The sequence below is a fragment of the Oncorhynchus mykiss genome, chromosome 2 (assembly GCF_013265735.2).
Source record: "Oncorhynchus mykiss isolate Arlee chromosome 2, USDA_OmykA_1.1, whole genome shotgun sequence".
NCBI classification, from domain to species: Eukaryota; Metazoa; Chordata; class Actinopteri; order Salmoniformes; family Salmonidae; genus Oncorhynchus; species Oncorhynchus mykiss.
Genome location: NC_048566.1, coordinates 3762013 through 3781651, shown reverse-complemented (window position 1 = coordinate 3781651; position 19639 = coordinate 3762013). Strand labels below are relative to the sequence as shown.

Genomic DNA, 19639 nt, shown 5'->3' with positions numbered 1-19639 from the left:
TGTCTTTCTCTCCTCTGTCTCTGTCTTTCGCTCCTCTCTCTCTTTCTCTCCTCTGTCTCTGTCTTTCGCTCCTCTTTCTGTCTTTCTCTCCTCTGTCTCTGTCTTTCTCTCCTCTTTCTGTCTTTCTCTCCTCTTTCTGTCTTTCTCTCCTCTGTCTCTGTCTCTCTCCTCTGTCTCTGTCTTTCTCTCCTCTCTCTGTCTTTCTCTCCTCTCTCTCTGTCTTTCTCTCCTCTCTCTCGGTCTTTCTCTCCTCTCTCTGTCTTTCTCTCCTCTCTCTGTCTTTCTCTCCTCTGTCTCTGTCTTTCTCTCCTCTCTCTGTCTTTCTCTCCTCTGTCTCTGTCTTTCTCTGTCTCCGTCTTTCTCCCCCCCTCTGTCTCTGTCTTTCTCACCTCTCTCTCTGTCTTTCGCTCCTCTCTCTGTCTTTCTCTCCTCTCTCTGTCTTTCTCTCCTCTGTCTCTGTCTGTCTTTCTCTCATCTCTCTGTCTTTCTCTCATCTCTCTGTCTTTCTCTCCTCTGTCTCTGTCTTTCTCTCCTCTCTCTGTCTTTCTCTCCTCTGTCTCTGTCTTTCGCTCCTCTCTCTGTCTTTCTCTCCTCTGTCTCTGTCTTTCTCTCCTCTGTCTCTGTCTCTGTCTCTCTCCTCTGTCTCTGTCTTTCTCTCCTCTCTCTGTCTTTCTCTCCTTTCTCTGTCTTTCTCTCTGTCTTTCTCTCCTCTCGCTGTCTTTCTCTCCTCTCGCTGTCTTTCTCTCCTCTCTCTGTCTTTCTCTCCTCTCGCTGTCTTTCTCTCCTCTCTCTGTCTTTCTCTCCTCTGTCTCTGTCTTTCTCTCCTCTGTCTCTGTCTCTGTCTCTCTCCTCTGTCTCTGTCTTTCTCTCCTCTCTCTGTCTTTCTCTCCTCTCTCTGTCTTTCTCTCCTCTCTCTCTGTCTTTCTCTCCTCTCTCTCGGTCTTTCTCTCCTCTCTCTGTCTTTCTCTCCTCTCTCTGTCTTTCTCTCCTCTCTCTGTCTTTCTCTCCTCTGTCTCTGTCTTTCTCTCCTCTCTCTGTCTTTCTCTCCTCTCTCTGTCTTTCTCTCCTCTGTCTCTGTCTTTCTCCCCCCCTCTGTCTCTGTCTTTCTCTCCTCTCTCTGTCTTTCTCTCCTCTCCTCTGTCTGTCTTTCTCTCATCTGTCTTTCTCTCCTCTCTCTGTCTTTCTCTCCTCTGTCTCTGTCTCTGTCTTTCTCTCCTCCATCTGTCTTTCGCTCCTCTCTCTGTCTTTCTCTCCTCTGTCTCTGTCTTTTGCTCCTCTCTCTCTTTCTCTCCTCTGTCTCTGTCTTTCGCTCCTCTGTCTTTCTCTCCTCTTTCTGTCTTTCTCTCCTCTTTCTGTCTTTCTCTCCTCTGTCTCTGTCTTTCTCTCCTCTGTCTCTGTCTTTCTCTCCTCTCTCTGTCTTTCTCTCCTCTATCTCTGTCTTTCTCACCTCTGTCTGTCTTTCTCTCCTCTGTCTCTGTCTTTCTCTGTCTCCGTCTTTCTCCCCCCCTCTGTCTCAATCTCTTCTGTCCCTCCTTCTCACTTTCCCTCTCTCTCATCTCCTTCTTTCTCTCTCTGTGTCTCTTCTCTCTCTTACGCTCCCCTCCAATATATATATTTTTCCTAATAGGAAATAGAGCTACAATAGAGAACACCTTCCTAATATTGAGTTGCACCCCCTTTTGCCCTCAGAACAGCCTCAATTCGTCAGGCATGGACTACAAGGTGTTAAAAGCGTTCCACAGGGATGCTGGCCCATTTTGACTCTAATGCTTCCCACAGTCGTGTCAAGTTGGCTGGATGTCCTTTGGGTGGTGGACCATTCTCGATACACATGGGAAACTGTTGAGCGTGAAAAACCCAGCAGCGTTGCAGTTCTTGACGTGTCTGGCACCTATGACCACTCCCTGTTCAAAGGCACTTTAAGCCTTTGTCCTGCCCATTCACCCTCTGAATACATAAAATATGTCTTGAGGGCGCCAGGCTGCCCTGCATCACGCACTCCTATCATCCATTACGCACACCTGCCTTCCCTCGTCACGCGCATCAGCGATATTGGACTCACCTGGTCTCACTCATCACCTGTTATATTACCTCCCCTATATTTATCAGTTCCCCAGCTGTGTTCCCCACTTCTGCTTTGATTGTCTTTTGTTTGTGTTTCCTGTTTCCTGTTTGCTGTTCCTGTTCCTGTCTCGTTCCATGTCCGTTATTTATGAAATGTTTTAGTCCCCGTACCTGCTTCGTCTCTCCAGCGTCATCCCATGTGACAAACAATCCATGTCTCAATTATCTCAACTCTTATAAAACCTTCTCTGACCTGTCTCATCCCCTTCGTTTACTCGAACTGAAGTGGATTTAACAAGTGACTTTCACCTGGATTCACCTGGTCAGTCTATGTCAGGGAAAGAGCAGGTGTTCCTAATGTTTTGTACACTCAGTGTATATTTCACTCTCTCAGCATCCCATAAACTAGACTGGATTCTTCATCCCATAAACTAGACTGGATTCTTCATCCCATAAACTAGACTGGATTCCTCATCCCATAAACTAGACTGTATTCTTCATCCCATAAACTAGACTGGATTCTTCATCCCATAAACTAGACTGGATTCTTCATCCCATAAACTAGACTGGATTCTGCATCCCATAAACTAGACTGTATTCTTCATCCCATAAACTAGACTGGATTCTTCATCCCATAAACTAGACTGGATTCTGCATCCCATAAACTAGACTGTATTCTTCATCCCATAAACTAGACTGGATTCTTCATCCCATAAACTAGACTGGATTCTTCATCCCATAAACTAGACTGGATTCTTCATCCCATAAACTAGACTGGATTCTTCATCCCATAAACTAGACTGGATTCTTCATCCCATAAACTAGACTGGATTCTTCATCTCATAAACTAGACTGGATTCTTCATCCCATAAACTAGACTGGATTCTTCATCCTGTAAGATAGTATTCTTCATTGTTAGTCTCTATTATAAACCTAACCAATAGTGAGTTTGCCTGAAATGTATTAAACAATATTGTTGTCTTCCTTGCAGAGCTCTTCTGCTCGGTCTGGCCAGTAACCCCAACATCAAGGAAGTGTCGTTAGACCTCAGCTGCTGCGAGGTAAGAACACAGAGAGGCTACAGGAAGTGTCGTTAGACCTCAGCTGCTGTGAGGTAAGAACACAGAGAGGCTACAGGAAGTGTCGTTAGACCTCAGCTGCTGTGAGGTAAGAACACAGAGAGGCTACAGGAAGTGTTGTTAGATCTCAGCTGCTGTGAGGTAAGAACACAGAGAGGCTACAGGAAGTGTCATTAGACCTCAGCTGCTGTGAGGTAAGAACACAGAGAGGCTACATGAAGTGTTGTTAGATCTCAGCTGCTGTGAGGTAAGAACACAGAGAGGCTACAGGAAGTGTCATTAGACCTCAGCTGCTGTGAGGTAAGAACACAGAGAGGCTACAGGAAGTGTTGTTAGATCTCAGCTGCCGTGAGGTAAGAACACAGAGAGGCTACAGGAAGTGTCGTTAGACCTCAGCTGCCGTGAGGTAAGAACACAGAGAGGCTACAGGAAGTGTTGTTAGACCTCAGCTGCTGTGAGGTAAGAACAGAGAGAGATAATTACCTCCACCTTCCCACAGATCTGTAAAATTACTCTGTTTTGTCAAATAACGAATAAGATTGTTTTTAGGCCCTTTAGCAAGACATGTAAACACAATGTATTTAGCTTTTCAGTTGTGGAAATAGAAAGACAACTTTATTAGTCAGCGTGAGATAACGACAGAGGAAAAGTGTTTTAGTTGTTTTATCAATGTACTATACATCAATGACCTCTTCACTATAGTCCTATATGTCAATGACCTCTTCACTATAGTACTATACCCAGCACTATACCCAGTACTATACCCACCTCTTCACTATAGTACTAAATGTCAATGACCTCTTCACTATAGTCCTATATGTCAATGACCTCTTCACTATAGTACTATACATCAATGACCTCTTCACTATAGTACTATACATCAATGACCCCTTCACTATAGTACTATATGTCAATGACCTCTTCATGTCCTAATATGTAACATTAAAAACATTAGCAGATCTGCTAAAGCAAGAATCCACCTCTTGTTCTGGTCCGGATATGTGGCATTTATCTGATTGTTCTGGTCCAGATATGTGATGTTTAGCTGAATGTTCTGGTCCAGATATGTGGCATTTAGCTGAATGTTCTGGTCCAGATATGTGGCATTTAGCTGAATGTTCTGGTCCAGATATGTGGCATTTAGCTGAATGTTCTGGTCCAGATATGTGATGTTTATCTGAATGTTCTTCGTCAGTTTAAGAATTCTAAAATGTGCACTAGCTTTGGCCTTGATGGTTTTTGGAGTGTACATCCCATAGCTCTGTCTGTTGTTATAGCTTCCTCCTCTCCAAATATACCTGATGAGTCTACTATAACTCTATTTAATGGATCACTTGGCGAAGCAAGAGAGAGAGAGGAACAGGAAGGAGATTGAATAGAAATGGCTAATTATGTCACGCACTCACACACACGCATGCACAGAAACACACACACACACACACACTCTCTCGCTCTCTCCCCCATGCCCTAATCTACTAAAGATGTCTTTCCACAGATTCATTGAATACCACTGCAGCAGGAACCACAGTTAGCAAAATAATTTCTCATTTTAAACCGCTGCTGAGCTACTAAATTATCTCTTGCCTTTCAGTCTTTGTGGGTGTAATAATGAACCATTGGTTTGAAGCAGTCTCACTGTGTGCTACAGTACTATATGTGTTCTTGACTGATTCCCAAATGGCACCCTATTCCCTATGTAAGTGCACTACTTTTGACCAGAACCCAATAGGTCCTGGTCAAAAGTAGTGCACTACATAGGAAATAGGGTGCCATTTGGGATAAATACTCTTGTCTAATTGTATGTGGATGATCTAGCCAGAGGATTGTTCCCTCTAATAGCTAGCTACTGGTCCCTGTATATCTCTGTGTGTTGTTGTTCTCTCTAATAGCTAGCTACTGGCACCTGTATGTCTCTGATGTGTGTTGTTCCCTCTAATAGCTAGCTACTGGTCCCTGTATATATCTGATGTGTGTTGTTGTTGTTCTCTCTAATAGCTAGCTACTGGTCCCTGTATGTCTCTGATGTGTGTTGTTCTCTCTAATAGCTAGCTACTGGTCCCTGTATATCTCTGTGTGTTGTTGTTCTCTCTAATAGCTAGCTACTGGTCCCTGTATGTCTCTGATGTGTGTTGTTCTCTCTAATAGCTAGCTACTGGTCCCTGTATATATCTGATGTGTGTTGTTGTTGTTCTCTCTAATAGCTAGCTACTGGTCCCTGTATGTCTCTGATGTGTGTTGTTCTCTCTAATAGCTAGCTACTGGTCCCTGTATATCTCTGATGTGTGTTGTTGTTGTTCTCTCTAATAGCTAGCTACTGGTCCCTGTATATCTCTGATGTGTGTTGTTGTTGTTCTCTCTAATAGCTAGCTACTGGTCCCTGTATATCTCTGATGTGTGTTGTTCTCTCTAATAGCTAGCTACTGGTCCCTGTATATCTCTAATGTGTGTTGTTGTTCCCTCTAATAGCTAGCTACTGGCCCCTGTATATCTCTGATGTGTGTTGTTCTCTCCCCCTAATGCTGCTCTAAGCTTGGTCACTGTGTAAGTATTACCCTGACTAACTACTGATAACTACTGTTAACCCCTTGCAATAATTCCAGCTAGGGAACCTGCTGTTCTCTATCTACATCTGTTGTTATCCCAGCCCTGGGGAAGCTACTGTTCTCTATCTACATCTATTGTTATCCCAGCCCTAGGGAAGCTACTGTTCTCTATCTACATCTATTGTTATCCCAGCCCTAGGGACGCTGCTGTTCTCTATCTACATCTGTTGTTATCCCAGCCCTAGGGAAGCTACTGTTCTCTATCTACATCTATTGTTATCCCAGCCCTAGGGACGCTGCTGTTCTCTATCTACATCTATTGTTATCCCAGCCCTAGGGAAGCTACTGTTCTCTATCTACATCTATTGTTATCCCAGCCCTAGGGAAGCTACTGTTCTCTATCTACATCTATTGTTATCCCAGCCCTAGGGAAGCTACTGTTCTCTATCTACATCTATTGTTATCCCAGCCCTAGGGAAGCTACTGTTCTCTATCTACATCTATTGTTATCCCAGCCCTAGGGACGCTGCTGTTCTGTTTCTCATATCTCATCTTGTCTCTCTATTGACAGCTCAGGTCTGGGGGGTCACAGATCCTGGAGGGATGCATCGCTGAGCTCCCCAACATCTCCAGTCTGGATATCTCTGACAACGGTAAGACAAGACAAGGGAATGCAGTTTAAAAAGCAGGGATGTATATAGGGTTGTGTGGGTGTCTGGGTATATAGGGTTGTGTGGGTGGCTGGGTATATAGGGTTGTGTGGGTGGCTGGGTATATAGGGTTGTGTGGGTGGCTGGGTATATAGGGTTGTGTGGGTGGCTGGGTATATAGGGTTGTGAGGGTGGCTGGGTATATAGGGTTGTGAGGGTGGCTGCGTATATAGGGTTGTGTGGGTGGCTGCGTATATAGGGTTGTGTGGGTGGCTGGGTATATAGGGTTGTGTGGGTGGCTGGGTATATAGGGTTGTGTGGGTGGCTGGGTATATAGGGTTGTGTGGGTGGCTGGGTATATAGGGTTGTGTGGGTGGCTGGGTATATAGGGTTGTGTGGGTGGCTGGGTATATAGGGTTGTGTGGGTGGCTGGGTATATAGGGTTGTGAGGGTGGCTGGGTATATAGGGTTGTGAGGGTGGCTGCGTATATAGGGTTGTGTGGGTGGCTGCGTATATAGGGTTGTGTGGGTGGCTGGGTATATAGGGTTGTGTGGGTGGCTGGGTATATAGGGTTGTGTGGGTGGCTGGGTATATAGGGTTGTGTGGGTGGCTGGGTATATAGGGTTGTGAGGGTGGCTGGGTATATAGGGTTGTGAGGGTGGCTGCGTATATAGGGTTGTGTGGGTGGCTGCGTATATAGGGTTGTGTGGGTGGCTGGGTATATAGGGTTGTGTGGGTGGCTGGGTATATAGGGTTGTGTGGGTGGCTGGGTATATAGGGTTGTGTGGGTGGCTGGGTATATAGGGTTGTGTGGGTGGCTGGGTATATAGGGTTGTGTGGGTGGCTGGGTATATAGGGTTGTGTGGGTGGCTGGGTATATAGGGATGTGTGGGTGGCTGGGTATATAGGGTTGTGTGGGTGGCTGGGTATATAGGGTTGTGTGGGTATATAGGGTTGTGTGGGTGGCTGGATATATAGGGTTGTGTGGGTGGCTGGGTATATAGGGTTGTGTGGGTGGCTGGGTATATAGGGTTGTGTGGATGGCTGGGTATATAGGGTTGTGTGGGTGGCTGGGTATATAGGGTTGTGTGGGTGGCTGGGTATATAGGGTTGTGTGGGTGGCTGGGTATATAGGGTTGTGTGGGTGGCTGGGTATATAGGGTTGTGTGGTTGGCTGGGTATATAGGGTTGTGTGGGTGTCTGGGTATATAGGGTTGTGTGGGTGGCTGGGTATATAGGGTTGTGTGGGTGGCTGGGTATATAGGGTTGTGTGTGTGGCTGGGTATATAGGGTTGTGTGGTTGGCTGGGTATATAGGGTTGTGTGGGTGGCTGGGTATATAGGGTTGTGTGGGTGGCTGGGTATATAGGGTTGTGTGGGTGGCTGGGTATATAGGGTTGTGTGGTTGGCTGGGTATATAGGGTTGTGTGGGTGGCTGGGTATATAGGGTTGTGTGGGTGGCTGGGTATATAGGGTTGCGTGGGTGGCTGGGTATATAGGGTTGTGGGGGTGTCTGGGTATATAGGGTTGTGTGGGTGGCTGGGTATATAGGGTTATGTGGGTGTCTGGGTATATAGGGTTGTGTGGGTGTCTGGGTATATAGGGGTGTGTGGGTGGCTGGGTATATAGGGTTGTGTGGGTGTCTGGGTATATAGGGTTGTGTGGGTGGCTCGGTATATAGGGTTGTGTGGGTGGCTGGGTATATAGGGTTGTGTGGGTATATAGGGTTGTGTGGGTGGCTGGGTATATAGGGTTGTGTGGGTGTCTGGGTATATAGGGTTGTGTGGTTGGCTGGGTATATAGGGTTGTGTGGGTGGCTGGGTATATAGGGTTGTGTGGGTGGCTGGGTATATAGGGTTGCGTGGGTGGCTGGGTATATAGGGTTGTGTGGGTATATAGGGTTGTGTGGGTGTGTGGGTATATAGGGTTGTGTGGGTGTCTGGGTATATAGGGTTGTGTGGGTGTCTGGGTATATAGGGTTGTGTGGGTGGCTGGGTATATAGGGTTGTGTGGGTGGCTGGGTATATAGGGTTGTGTGGGTGTCTGGGTATATAGGGTTGTGTGAGTGGCTGGGTATATAGGGTTGTGTGGGTGGCTGGGTATATAGGGTTGTGTGAGTGGCTGGGTATATAGGGTTGTGTGGGTGGCTGGGTATATAGGGTTGTGTGGGTGGCTGGGTATATAGGGTTGTGTGGGTGTCTGGGTATATAGGGTTGTGTGGGTGGCTGGGTATATAGGGTTGTGTGGGTGGCTGGGTATATAGGGTTGTGTGAGTGGCTGGGTATATAGGGTTGTGTGAGTGGCTGGGTATATAGGGTTGTGTGGGTGGCTGGGTATATAGGGTTGTGTGAGTGGCTGGGTATATAGGGTTGTGTGGGTGGCTGGGTATATAGGGTTGTGTGGGTGTCTGGGTATATAGGGTTGTGTGAGTGGCTGGGTATATAGGGTTGTGTGGGTGGCTGGGTATATAGGGTTGTGTGGGTGGCTGGGTATATAGGGTTGTGTGGGTGGCTGGGTATATAGGGTTGTGTGGGTGGGTGGGTATATAGGGTTGTGTGGGTGTCTGGGTATATAAGGTTGTGTGAGTGGCTGGGTATATAGGGTTGTGTGGGTGGCTGGGTATATAGGGTTGTGTGGGTGGCTGGGTATATAGGGTTGTGTGGGTGGCTGGGTATATAGGGTTGTGTGGGTATAGTCTTTTTCTCCAGCCCAACCAACCCAGTAGTGCAGCTGACTCAACTAATATAATGATTTATTTAAAGACTGTGATTAGCTGATTGGTTGAATCGGGTATGTCACTGCTTTGGCTCCCAGAATGCCTTTTTAGATGATTGGTTTGTGTTTCCTCCAGGTCTGGACTCTGACCTGTCCACTCTGCTGGTGTGGCTGGCCAAGAACCGATCCATCCGACACCTCTCACTGGGGAAGAACTTCAACAACATCAAGTCCAAGTACGATGGGGGGGGGGGGGGCGGGCTGGGTCAGCACTGGGGGACGGCTGGGTCAGCACTGGGGGAGGGCTGGGTCAGCACTGGGGGAGGGCTGGGTCAGCACTGGGGGAGGGCTGGGTCAGCACTGGGGGAGGGCTGGGCCAGCACTGGGGGAGGGCTGGGTCAGGACCTAATATCCTTACTGTCTGGCTGGAGATGGAAGCATTCACACAACACACCCCTTAACAAACACACATACGTTTGGTTACACACCATTGTATCTCCATATTGTCATTGTTTTTAGTCTTTATAAACCTCATTACCGGTTGTCTTTGTTTCTCAGAAATCTGGCCCCTGTCCTGGACAATCTGGTTCATATGATTCAGGAAGAGGAATCGGTGAGTTTTCCATCAGTATGAGTTGAATGTCATGATCAGAGAAACCCTGAGTGTCTTTCCTAGTCAACCGAGGTGGTTTCGTAACACTTAATTCACCTGCCAGGCTACACAGCAGCAAGTATTACTGTCTGAAACGGATGTGTTGCTGCCGCTGTCTTGGTCCAGGTGTCTCTTTAAAAATACGGTTTTATCTCAACGAGACCCAGTGGTTAAAGGTTCAATGGAGACATTTTTATCTAAGTTTCAAATCATTTATGGGCAACAAAAAAAATTACCTTCTTGTGCTTGTTTTCAGTTAAAATGGTCAACAAGAAACAAAAATTGATTCTTAGCCAAGAGCAATTTCTCAAACAAGAACTTTGCTGAACTGTCTGGTCTGAGTAAACTCAAATTTAGCTGTTATTTTTATTTAACTAGGCAAGTCAGTTAAGAACAAATTCTTATTTTCAATGACGACCTAGTGGGTTAATAACTGCCTGTTCAGGGGCAGAACGACAGATTTTGTACCTTGTCAGCTCGGGGATTTGAACTTGCAACCTTCCGGTTACTAGTCCAACGCTCTAAGCACTAGGCTACCCTGCCCTTCCCTCTCTTATTGGCAGAGAGGTTTGGAACGCTCTTTCTTATTGGTCTATTAACTGGTGATGTCACCAGGCAGGCCAAAACTCCACCCCACCAATAACAGAATGTCTGTTCAAACAGCTCTTACACTAAAATGGCTTTATTATCATTTTCACAATTTCATAATGTTATTCCAACATCATAGTGTGGAAATATATATAAAACACAGGAAAATCACATTTTTGAATGCACTGGTCCTTTAAATAAAGGTTTAATAAATACATTACAGCATGTTTCATCATTCTCTGGATCATTTCTGTACATATTACAGTAAATCCCAGCCTTCCTCTGGTTATTATCCCTGTCAACTCTCCCTCAGCCTGGGCTGCTCTGACTACAGGGGATGGTGTTATTCTGGATCTCTGCTCCGTCACTGTGTCTGGTGTGGAGGGAGAGGGGGGTTGGTAGTGGTGGGGTAGAATCACTGTGTCTGGGGTGGAGGGAGAGGGGGGTTGGTAGGGGTGGGGTACAATCACTGTGTCTGGGGTGGAGGGAGAGGGGGGTTGGTAGGGGTGGGGTACAATCACTGTGTCTGGGGTGGAGGGAGAGGGGGGTTGGTAGTGGTGTTGGTGGGGTAGAATCACTGTGTCTGGGGTGGATGGACAGGGGGGTTGGTAGTGGTGGGGTAGAATCACTGTGTCTGGGGTGGAGGGAGAGGGGGGTTGGTAGTGGTGGGGTAGAATCACTGTGTCTGGGGTGGAGGGAGAGGGGGGTTGGTAGTGGTGAGGTAGAATCACTGTGTCTGGGGTGGAGGGAGTGGGGGGTTGGTAGTGGTGGGGTACAATCACTGTGTCTGGAGTGGAGGGACAGGGGGGTTGGTAGTGGTGGAGGGATGTAACCTCTCTGAATGCTGTGGAGGGCAGAGTGAGGGATGTAACCTCTCTGAATGCTGTGGAGGGTAGAGTGAGGGATGTAACCTCTGAATGCTGTGGAGGGCAGAGTGAGGGATGTAATTTCTCTGAATGCTGTGGAGGGCAGAGTGAGGTATGTAACCTCTCTGAATGCTGTGGAGGGCAGAGTGAGGGATGTAACCTCTGAATGTTGTGGAGGGCAGAGTGAGGGATGTAACCTCTCTGAATGCTGTGCAGGGCAGAGTGAGGGATGTAACCTCTCTGAATGCTGTGCAGGGCAGAGTGAGGGATGTAACCTCTCTGAATGCTGTGGAGGGCAGAGTGAGGGATGTAACCTCTGAATGCTGTGGAGGGCAGAGTGAGGGGTGTAACCTCTCTGAATGATGTGGAGGGCAGAGTGAGGGATGTAACCTCTCTGAATGCTGTGGAGGGCAGAGTGAGGGATGTAACCTCTCTGAATGCTGTGGAGGGCAGAGAGAGGGATGTAACCTCTCTGAATGCTGTGGAGGGCAGAGTGAGGGATGTAACCTCTCTGAATGCTGTGGAGGGCAGAGTGAGGGATGTAACCTCTCTGGATGCTGTGGAGGGCAGAGTGAGGGATGTAACCTCTCTGAATGCTGTGGAGGGCAGAGTGAGGGATGTAACCTCTCTGAATGTATATTACTGCATGACATGTCAGGGTACAGGTCCACATAGAGACATCTGGCTTGGCTTCTTGGCAGACTGGGCTGAAATGGTTTAGGGTGTGTGATATCTCTCTGATATTATCTCCTCTCTGGCTCCCAGTGCCAGACAGTATGAGGAGGAGAAACAGATCCCAGTGCCAGACAGTATGAGGAGGAGAAACAGATCCCAGTGCCAGACAGTATGAGGAGGAGAAACAGATCCCAGTGTCAGACAGTATGAGGAGGAGAAACAGATCCCAGTGCCAGACAGTATGAGGAGGAGAAACAGATCCCAGTGCCAGACAGATCCCAGTGCCAGACAGATCCCAGTGCCAGACAGTACGAGGAGGCGAAACAGAAAGAATCAGTATGTCTCCAGTGAGGCGAGAGAAAACAGGAGAGGAAAGACAAACGCAGTGATTTCTACCCGTCTTTCTGCGTTCAGCAACAACCGTCTGTACTTCCCCACGGGCCTCGTTCAGACGACTGCACCCAAACACAACACATACAATGACATGTTGGTGGGAGGCGGCTTTGCTTTCTTCTTATAGAGAGGTAGAAATCAACGAGTTTCATTTCAATGAATGTTACATAATCGTAGTATTCTGTGTGCCTACACAGATAGAACCATAGAGATAGACAGGAAATGTCCTGTTTTTTTGGTTGCATCCCAAATCCCTATTCCCTTTATAGTGCACTACTTTTGACCATGGCCCGTACACTCTTGGGGGGAAAAAGGTGCTATCTAGAACCGAAAAGGGTTCTTCGGCTGTCCCCATAGGAGAACCCTTTAAATAATTATTTTTGGTTCCAGGTAGAACCCTTTTGGTTCCAGGTAGAACCTTTTTGGTTCCAGGTAGAACCCTTTCCACAGAGGGGTTCTACATGGAACCCAAAAGAGTTCCACCTGGAACCAAAAAGGGTTCTCCTATGGTGTGTATGGTGGGAATGTTGCATCCTTAGACCCTATTGAGTGAAGCTTACCTCCTCAGAGTTGTCCCCTTCCAGCCCCAACACGTCTCTGTGTGGGAACACGGGCAGGTCTGCAAGGGGACATCGAAGTGCTCCCTCAATTTGATCCATTTATCAGGGTTCTCACAAGGTGAGTGAGGTGCTTAAAGTACTTGAATTTAGCACTCTGAAATCCAGGTACTGGATTACCTTGAAAGTCTGATATTTTCTCAAGTTGGTACTTGAAAAGTACTTGAATTAAAATGAGAGGAGAACAGATAATGATCAAATATGTTTAATTAAAAATATTAGAAAAATGGATTGGTCTTAATTCCCAGGCAGACAACCAACCAATTTGTATTTCCTCATGTGTTTGGTGCTGTGGTTGCCAGGCGAGTTCATTCCACACACACTGCCACTCAGCCAGGGACAGAACTGACTGATTAGGAGCCGCCAAAACATCACATCAAATCAAATTGTATTGGTCACATACACATGGTTAGCAGATGTTATTGTGAGTGTAGTGAAATGCCTATGCTTCTAGATCCGACAGTGTAGCAGTATCTAACAAGTAATATCTAACAATTACACAACATAACCTAATATCTAACAAATTACACAACATAACCTAATATCTAACAAATTACACAACGTAACCTAATATCTAACAAATTACACAACAAAACCTAATATCTAACAAATTACACAACATAACCTAATATCTAACAAATTACACAACATAACCTAATACACACAATCTAGTAAAGGAATGGAATGAGAATAAATAAGTATAAATATATGGATGAGCAGTGACAGAGCGGCCAAGATGCACTAGATAGTAAAGAATATATAGTGAAGGATACATTATACAGTATGTACTGTACATATGAGATGAGTAATGAGAGATATGTAAACACTATTAAAGTGGCATTATTAAAGTGACTAGTGATCCATTTATTAAAGTGGCCGATGAGTCAGTGTGTTGGCAGCAGCCTCTCTGTGCTAGTGGTGGCTGTTTAACAATCTGATGGCCTTGAGATAGAAGCTGTTTTTCAGTCTCTCGGTCCCAGCTTTGATGCACCTGTACTGACCTCGCCTTCTGGATGATAGCGGGGTGAACAGGCAGTGGCTCGGGTGGTTGATATCCTTGATGATCTTTTTGGCCTTCCTGTGACATCGGGTGCAATAGGTGTCCTGTTGGGCAGGTAGTTTGCCCCCGGTGATGCGTTGTGCAGACCTCATCACCCTCTGGAGGTCGGTGCAGTTGCCGTACCAGGCGGTGATAGAGCCCGACAAGATGCTCTCGATTGTGCACCTGTAAAATTTAGTGAGGGTTTTCGCTGACAAGCCACATTTTTTCAGCCTCCTGAGGTTGAAGAGGCACTGTTACTCTTTCTTCACCACACTGTCTGTGTGCGAGAACCATTTTCAGATCGTCCGTGATGTGTACACAGAGGATCTTAAGACTTTCCACCTTCTCTACTGCGGTCCCGTCGATGTGGATAGGGGGGGGGGGGGGGGTGCTCCCTTTGCTGTTTCCTGAAGCCCATGATCATCTCTTTTGTTTTGCTGACATTGAGTGAGAGGGGTGCTGGGTTAGCTAAATGCTGGGGAAATGATTACATTTAGCCTTTTGGTGCGTATGGAACATTTCTGGCATCTTTTAATTCAGCTCATGAAACATGGGACCAACACTTCACATGGTGTGTTTATATTTCAGTGTAGTTTACTCACATTTCTTTATATCACTGCATCACTGGACCCAACCAACCCACACCATGTAAGGTGCAGAAAATGCATCAGACTTTTAACATTGAGAGGATGTGTGATTCAGCCCTGAAGAGCCACGTGAAGGGGGGGAAGACACAACGCTGCATCCTGCGCTGGCGACACGTCTACATTATGTCACATTTCTCTGCAACAACCTCCAGAGTTTTTTTGGGGGCCAATCGCCTCATTTATGGGGGGCCCCGCGATATTCCGTGCTCCTCGTTCTGGTGACCGTTCTCCCGACCGGCGACACTAAAGCTGCCAGACGGAAGCAAGATGCTTTTCTGTAGCTATTAACGAATAGATTCCCAAATGTCCAATAAAAACACAGTCATTAGCCTCCCGGGTGGTGCAGTGGTCTAAGGCACTGCATCGCAGTGCTAGCTGTGCCACTCTGGGTTCGAGCCCAGGCTCTGTCGCAGCCGGCCGTGACCGGGAGGTCCATGGGGCGACGCACAATTGGCCTAGCATTGTCCGGGTTAGGGAGGGTTTGGCCCAGGATATGGGTTTGGCCCATATCCTTGTCTCATCGCGCACTAGCAACTCCTGTGGCGGGCCGGGCGCAGTGCACTCTGACCAGGTCGCTAGGTGTACGCTGTTTCCTTTGACACATTGGTGCGGCTGGCTTCCGGGTTGGACGCGCGCTGTGTTAAGAAGCAGTGCGGCTTGGTTGGGTTGTGTTTCGGAGGACGCATGACTCTCGACCTTTGCCTCTCCCGAGTCCGTACGGGAGTTGTAGCGATGAGACAAGACAGTAACTACTAACAATTGGATTGTGGAGAAAAAGGAGGTAAAATCATTAAAAAACACAGTCATTAAGCTGGAATTGTGTAGTAATGTGAATGGGATGGTTCACCAGTAGACATGTCCCAGAACTCTGCTCATCACTACTGAAATCTCAACTCTGCTCATCACTACTCATATTACAACTCTGCTCATCACTACTCAAATTACAACATCATACAACCACTCGTGTATGTAGTAAGTAAGTAGTGAAACAAAGTATTATTGAGTAGAACTTGTAAGGTAGTGATGAATACTAAGTTGTTTTTTTTCTCATGAGGTTGTGGCGATATACTGCCATCTGGTGGCAACTAGAAGCAATGGCATAATATGAACTATTACAAATGTATTTTTTTTACACATTTTATTTCACCTTTATTTAACCAGGTAGGCTAGTTGAGAACAAGTTCTCCTTTACAACTGCGACCTGGCGGTCCTTGAAAATAAATATTAGTTATTGAAAAAGTACGTACTTGAAAGTCCTTGAATTTGACTTGCCACTGTCTGTCTGAACCCTGATTTATGGGATAAGAATATACAGGAAAAAAAGTATATGTTTTACAGTGGCGGTTGGTGCCGTTTGAGATTAGGGAGGATGATTTATTTATTTTAACATGGCCTTATTTCTATTACAGCATATTGGATGACTCTCATTCATATTCCATTCACCCAGCTCAATGTAACATCGATAGGTTTAGGCTACTACATGATACTGTAATTTCCCCTATACCCATCATGATGTTGCTACAACCTAGACTATGAATAAAAGTTTACAACGTAGGTGCACAGGTAGAGAGAAATTTGAGTAATCAAGGTGACACATTTCGCCTTCAATACTCTTGCCTACATCTAGCTGATCTAGGGTGTAGTCATTAGTCCAACAGTTGCAAACGAGAGTTTCTATTGGACAAATTCAGGTATGTTTATCCCTGTTTCATTTGCTTTCGTTTAAGAAACGTTTTTCAACGCAATGAATACACCACTGATCACACGCAAACACAGTTCGCTTTCATAGCAGCCACATTCAAGCAGCTCGTTGTATATATAATTCCTTCTTACATCTATCTACACGCTCTCCTCCTCTCACCTTTTCCCTTCAGTTGTGGACTTCAGTGCACAACACATCAGCTGTCTGTGACCAGACAAAAAAAACTTTCCAAGCTAAACCTTCATATCATGACCGCTAGCCGCTACACACAGCATACATTGTTGTCCGTCGTAGTTGGCTAGAAGTACTCAAACTAACGCGTTAGTAAACCCGCTACAATCATGCAGTACAGTGTACAGTCAGCAGCAAGCAGTTTAGCAATAAATTAATAAAACCACATGTTTACCTTGACTTGGAAGAGTTCCAGTGTTGGATAACCATAGCCAGCTAGCTAACATAGCATCCCTCTCTGTTGGATAACCATAGCCAGCTAGCTAACATAGCATCCCTCTCTGTTGGATAACCATAGCCAGCTAGCTAACATAGCATCCCTCTCTGTTGGATAGCCATAGCCAGCTAGCTAACATAGCATCCCTCTCTGTTGGATAGCCATAGCCAGCTAGCTAACATAACATCCCTCTGTGTTGGATAGCCATAGCCAGCTAGCTAACATAGCATCCCTCTCTGTTGGATAGCCATAGCCAGCTAGCTAACATAGCATCCCTCTCTGTTGGATAGCCATAGCCAGCTAGCTAACATAGCATCCCTCTCTGTTGGATAGCCATAGCCAGCTAGCTAACATAGCATCCCTCTCTGTTTGAGCTGGGTGTTTGAGTAGGCTAAACTAGCTAGCTGCATACGCTAGCTGAGTACGTGAAAGCGAAAAACATATACTACGAAATATACAGAGCTTTCTTTCTCACTCACTCTCTCTCTTGCTTCTCCTTAATTCTGGAAAAAAAATTAGTTTGGAAGAAATTAAGTTTGTTCAAAACTGTTCAACTATTGTCTTTCTCTTTGAGTCAACTACTTACCACATGTAATGCACTGCAGTGCTAGCTAGCTGTAGCTTATGCTTTCAGTACTAGATTCATCATGTTATGCACTGCAGCGCTAGCTAGCTGTAGCTTATGCTTTCAGTACTAGATTCATCATGTTATGCACTGCAGCGCTAGCTAGCTGTAGCTTATGCTTTCAGTACTAAATTCATCATGTTATGCACTGCAGCGCTAGCTAGCTGTAGCTTATGCTTTCAGTACTAGATTCATTCTCTGATCTTATGATTGGGTAGGCAACATGTCAGTTCATGCTGCAAGAGCTCTGATAGGTTGGAGGACATCCTCCGAAAGTTGTCATAATTGCTGTGTAAGTCTATGGAAGGGGGTGAGAACCATGAGCCTCCTAGGATTTGTATTGAAGTCAATGTACCCAGAGGAGGGTTGAAGCTAGCTGTCCTCCGGCTACACCATGGTGCTACCATACAGAGTGCTGCTGAGGCTACTGTAGACCTTTATTGCAACACAGTGTGTTTTAATCAATTATTTGGTGATGTGATTATATTTAGCATTGTTTTATCTAAAAAGGATAACTTTTTTAGCGTATCACTATTTACATTTTTATGAAATTCAGTGAGGAGGATTGTCCTCCCCTTCCTCCTCTGAGGAGCCTCCACTGATTTAAATATTATTTTACACAGAACTAATTCAAAGATGCCTCTGCTCCCACACACCATCTTCTGAATGAGAGACCTGACGCTACCATGATTATCCATGACCGTGGAGGTATTCACATCTATTGGATGGGGCTCCCGATTGGTGCAGCGGTCTAAGGCACTGCATCTCAGTGCTACAGACACCCTGGTTCAAATCCAGGCTGTATCACAACCGGCCGTGATTGGGCAGCGCACAATTGGTCGAGCGTCGCCCGGGTTTGGCCGGGGTAGTCCGTCATTGTAAATAAGAATTTGTTCTTAACTGACTTTCTTAGTTAAATAAAGGTTCAATAAAGATGTATGTATAAGTGTTCAGAAACATATTCTATTCTTATTTACAATAACATGTGTCCAAATACTTATTCATTTGCATTCATTTCTAAATGGTAAAACAGATTTGTATGTAAATACCCCAAAATAAAATGTGACATTCTGTACTGTCTACCGCCATATAAAACATTTGATCTCAAATCCCCAAATTCTGGAATAAAAAGACAAATGTAACGTTTTAGAGTCACTGTCCAAGTACGCGCTGTACATAGGGGAGTGTACATTATAGTGCAGCAGTAGTCTGGATGCCTGGATTTGAACCAGACCAAAGATGTTATGAAATAATAAGTAGTTCATCTCTGAACCAGACAAGACAGAGTCAGTAGTTTATCTCTGAACCAGACAGAACAGAGTCAGTGGTTTATCTCTGAACCAGACAGAACAGAGTCAGTAGTTTAACTCTGAACCAGACAAAACAGGATCAGTAGTTTATCTCTGAACCAGACAGAACAGAGTCAGTAGTTTAACTCTGAACCAGACAGAACAGAGTCAGTAGTTTAACTCTGAACCAGACAGAACAGAGTCAGTAGTTCATCTCTGAACCAGACAAAACAGGATCAGTAGTTTAACTCTGAACCAGACAGAACAGAGTCAGTAGTTTAACTCTGAACCAGACAGAACAGAGTCAGTAGTTAATCTCTGAACCAGACAAAACAGGATCAGTAGTTTAACTCTGAACCAGACAGAACAGAGTCAGTGGTTTATCTCTGAACCAGACAGAACAGAGTCAGTGGTTTATCTCTGAACCAGACAGAACAGAGTCAGTGGTTTATCTCTGAACCAGACAGAACAGAGTCAGTAGTTTATCTCTGAACCAGACAGAACTGAGTCAGCATAACGCAGCTTTTGATGTCTGCTCCCTGCTTGTCTCCCCCTCCCCCTGTCTCCCCTCCCCTTCTCCCCTCGTCTCACTCTCCCCCTCCCCCGTCTCCCCCTCCCTCCCTCGTCTCACTCTCCCCCTCCCCCGTCTCCCCTCGTCTCACTCTCCCCCTCCCCCGTCTCCCCTCGTCTCACTCTCCCCCTCCCCCGTCTCCCCTCGTCTCACTCTCCCCCTCCCCCCGTCTCCCCCTCCCCCGTCTCCCCTCGTCTCACTCTCCCCCTCTACCAAACCAGCAGGATACTAAGCTATTCTTCAGTTAGCTGTGTGAACTGTGGCTATAATCTCTCTGGTCAAGGTCTCCCCCTGTCTCCCCCTCCCCCGCCTTCCCCCTGTCTCACTCTCCCCCTCTACCAAACCAGCAGGATACTAAGCTATTCTTCAGTTAGCTGTGTGAGCTGTGGCTATAATCTCTCTGGTCAAGGTCTCCCCCTGTCTCCCCCTCCCCCCGTCTCCCCTCGTCTCACTCTCCCCCTCTACCAAACCAG

At 46.2% G+C, this 19639-nt stretch overlaps 1 protein-coding gene across 8 annotated transcripts in view; it reads left to right on the top strand.

Moving 5' to 3' along the window:
• LOC110506994 (F-actin-uncapping protein LRRC16A) overlaps positions 1–19639 on the top strand; it is a 219535-nt gene that overhangs the window by 142919 nt on the left and 56977 nt on the right. For 6 of the 8 annotated variants that reach the window (XM_036935377.1, XM_036935386.1, XM_036935384.1 and 3 more), the window contains 5 exons: positions 3056–3125; positions 5673–5684; positions 6258–6339; positions 9188–9287; positions 9610–9664. In XM_036935377.1, the coding sequence (XP_036791272.1) occupies positions 3056–3125; positions 5673–5684; positions 6258–6339; positions 9188–9287; positions 9610–9664 (319 nt within the window). The remainder of the gene's footprint in view (positions 1–3055; positions 3126–5672; positions 5685–6257; positions 6340–9187; positions 9288–9609; positions 9665–19639) is intronic. The other 2 variants (XM_036935393.1, XM_036935388.1) reach the window with 1 other exon arrangement.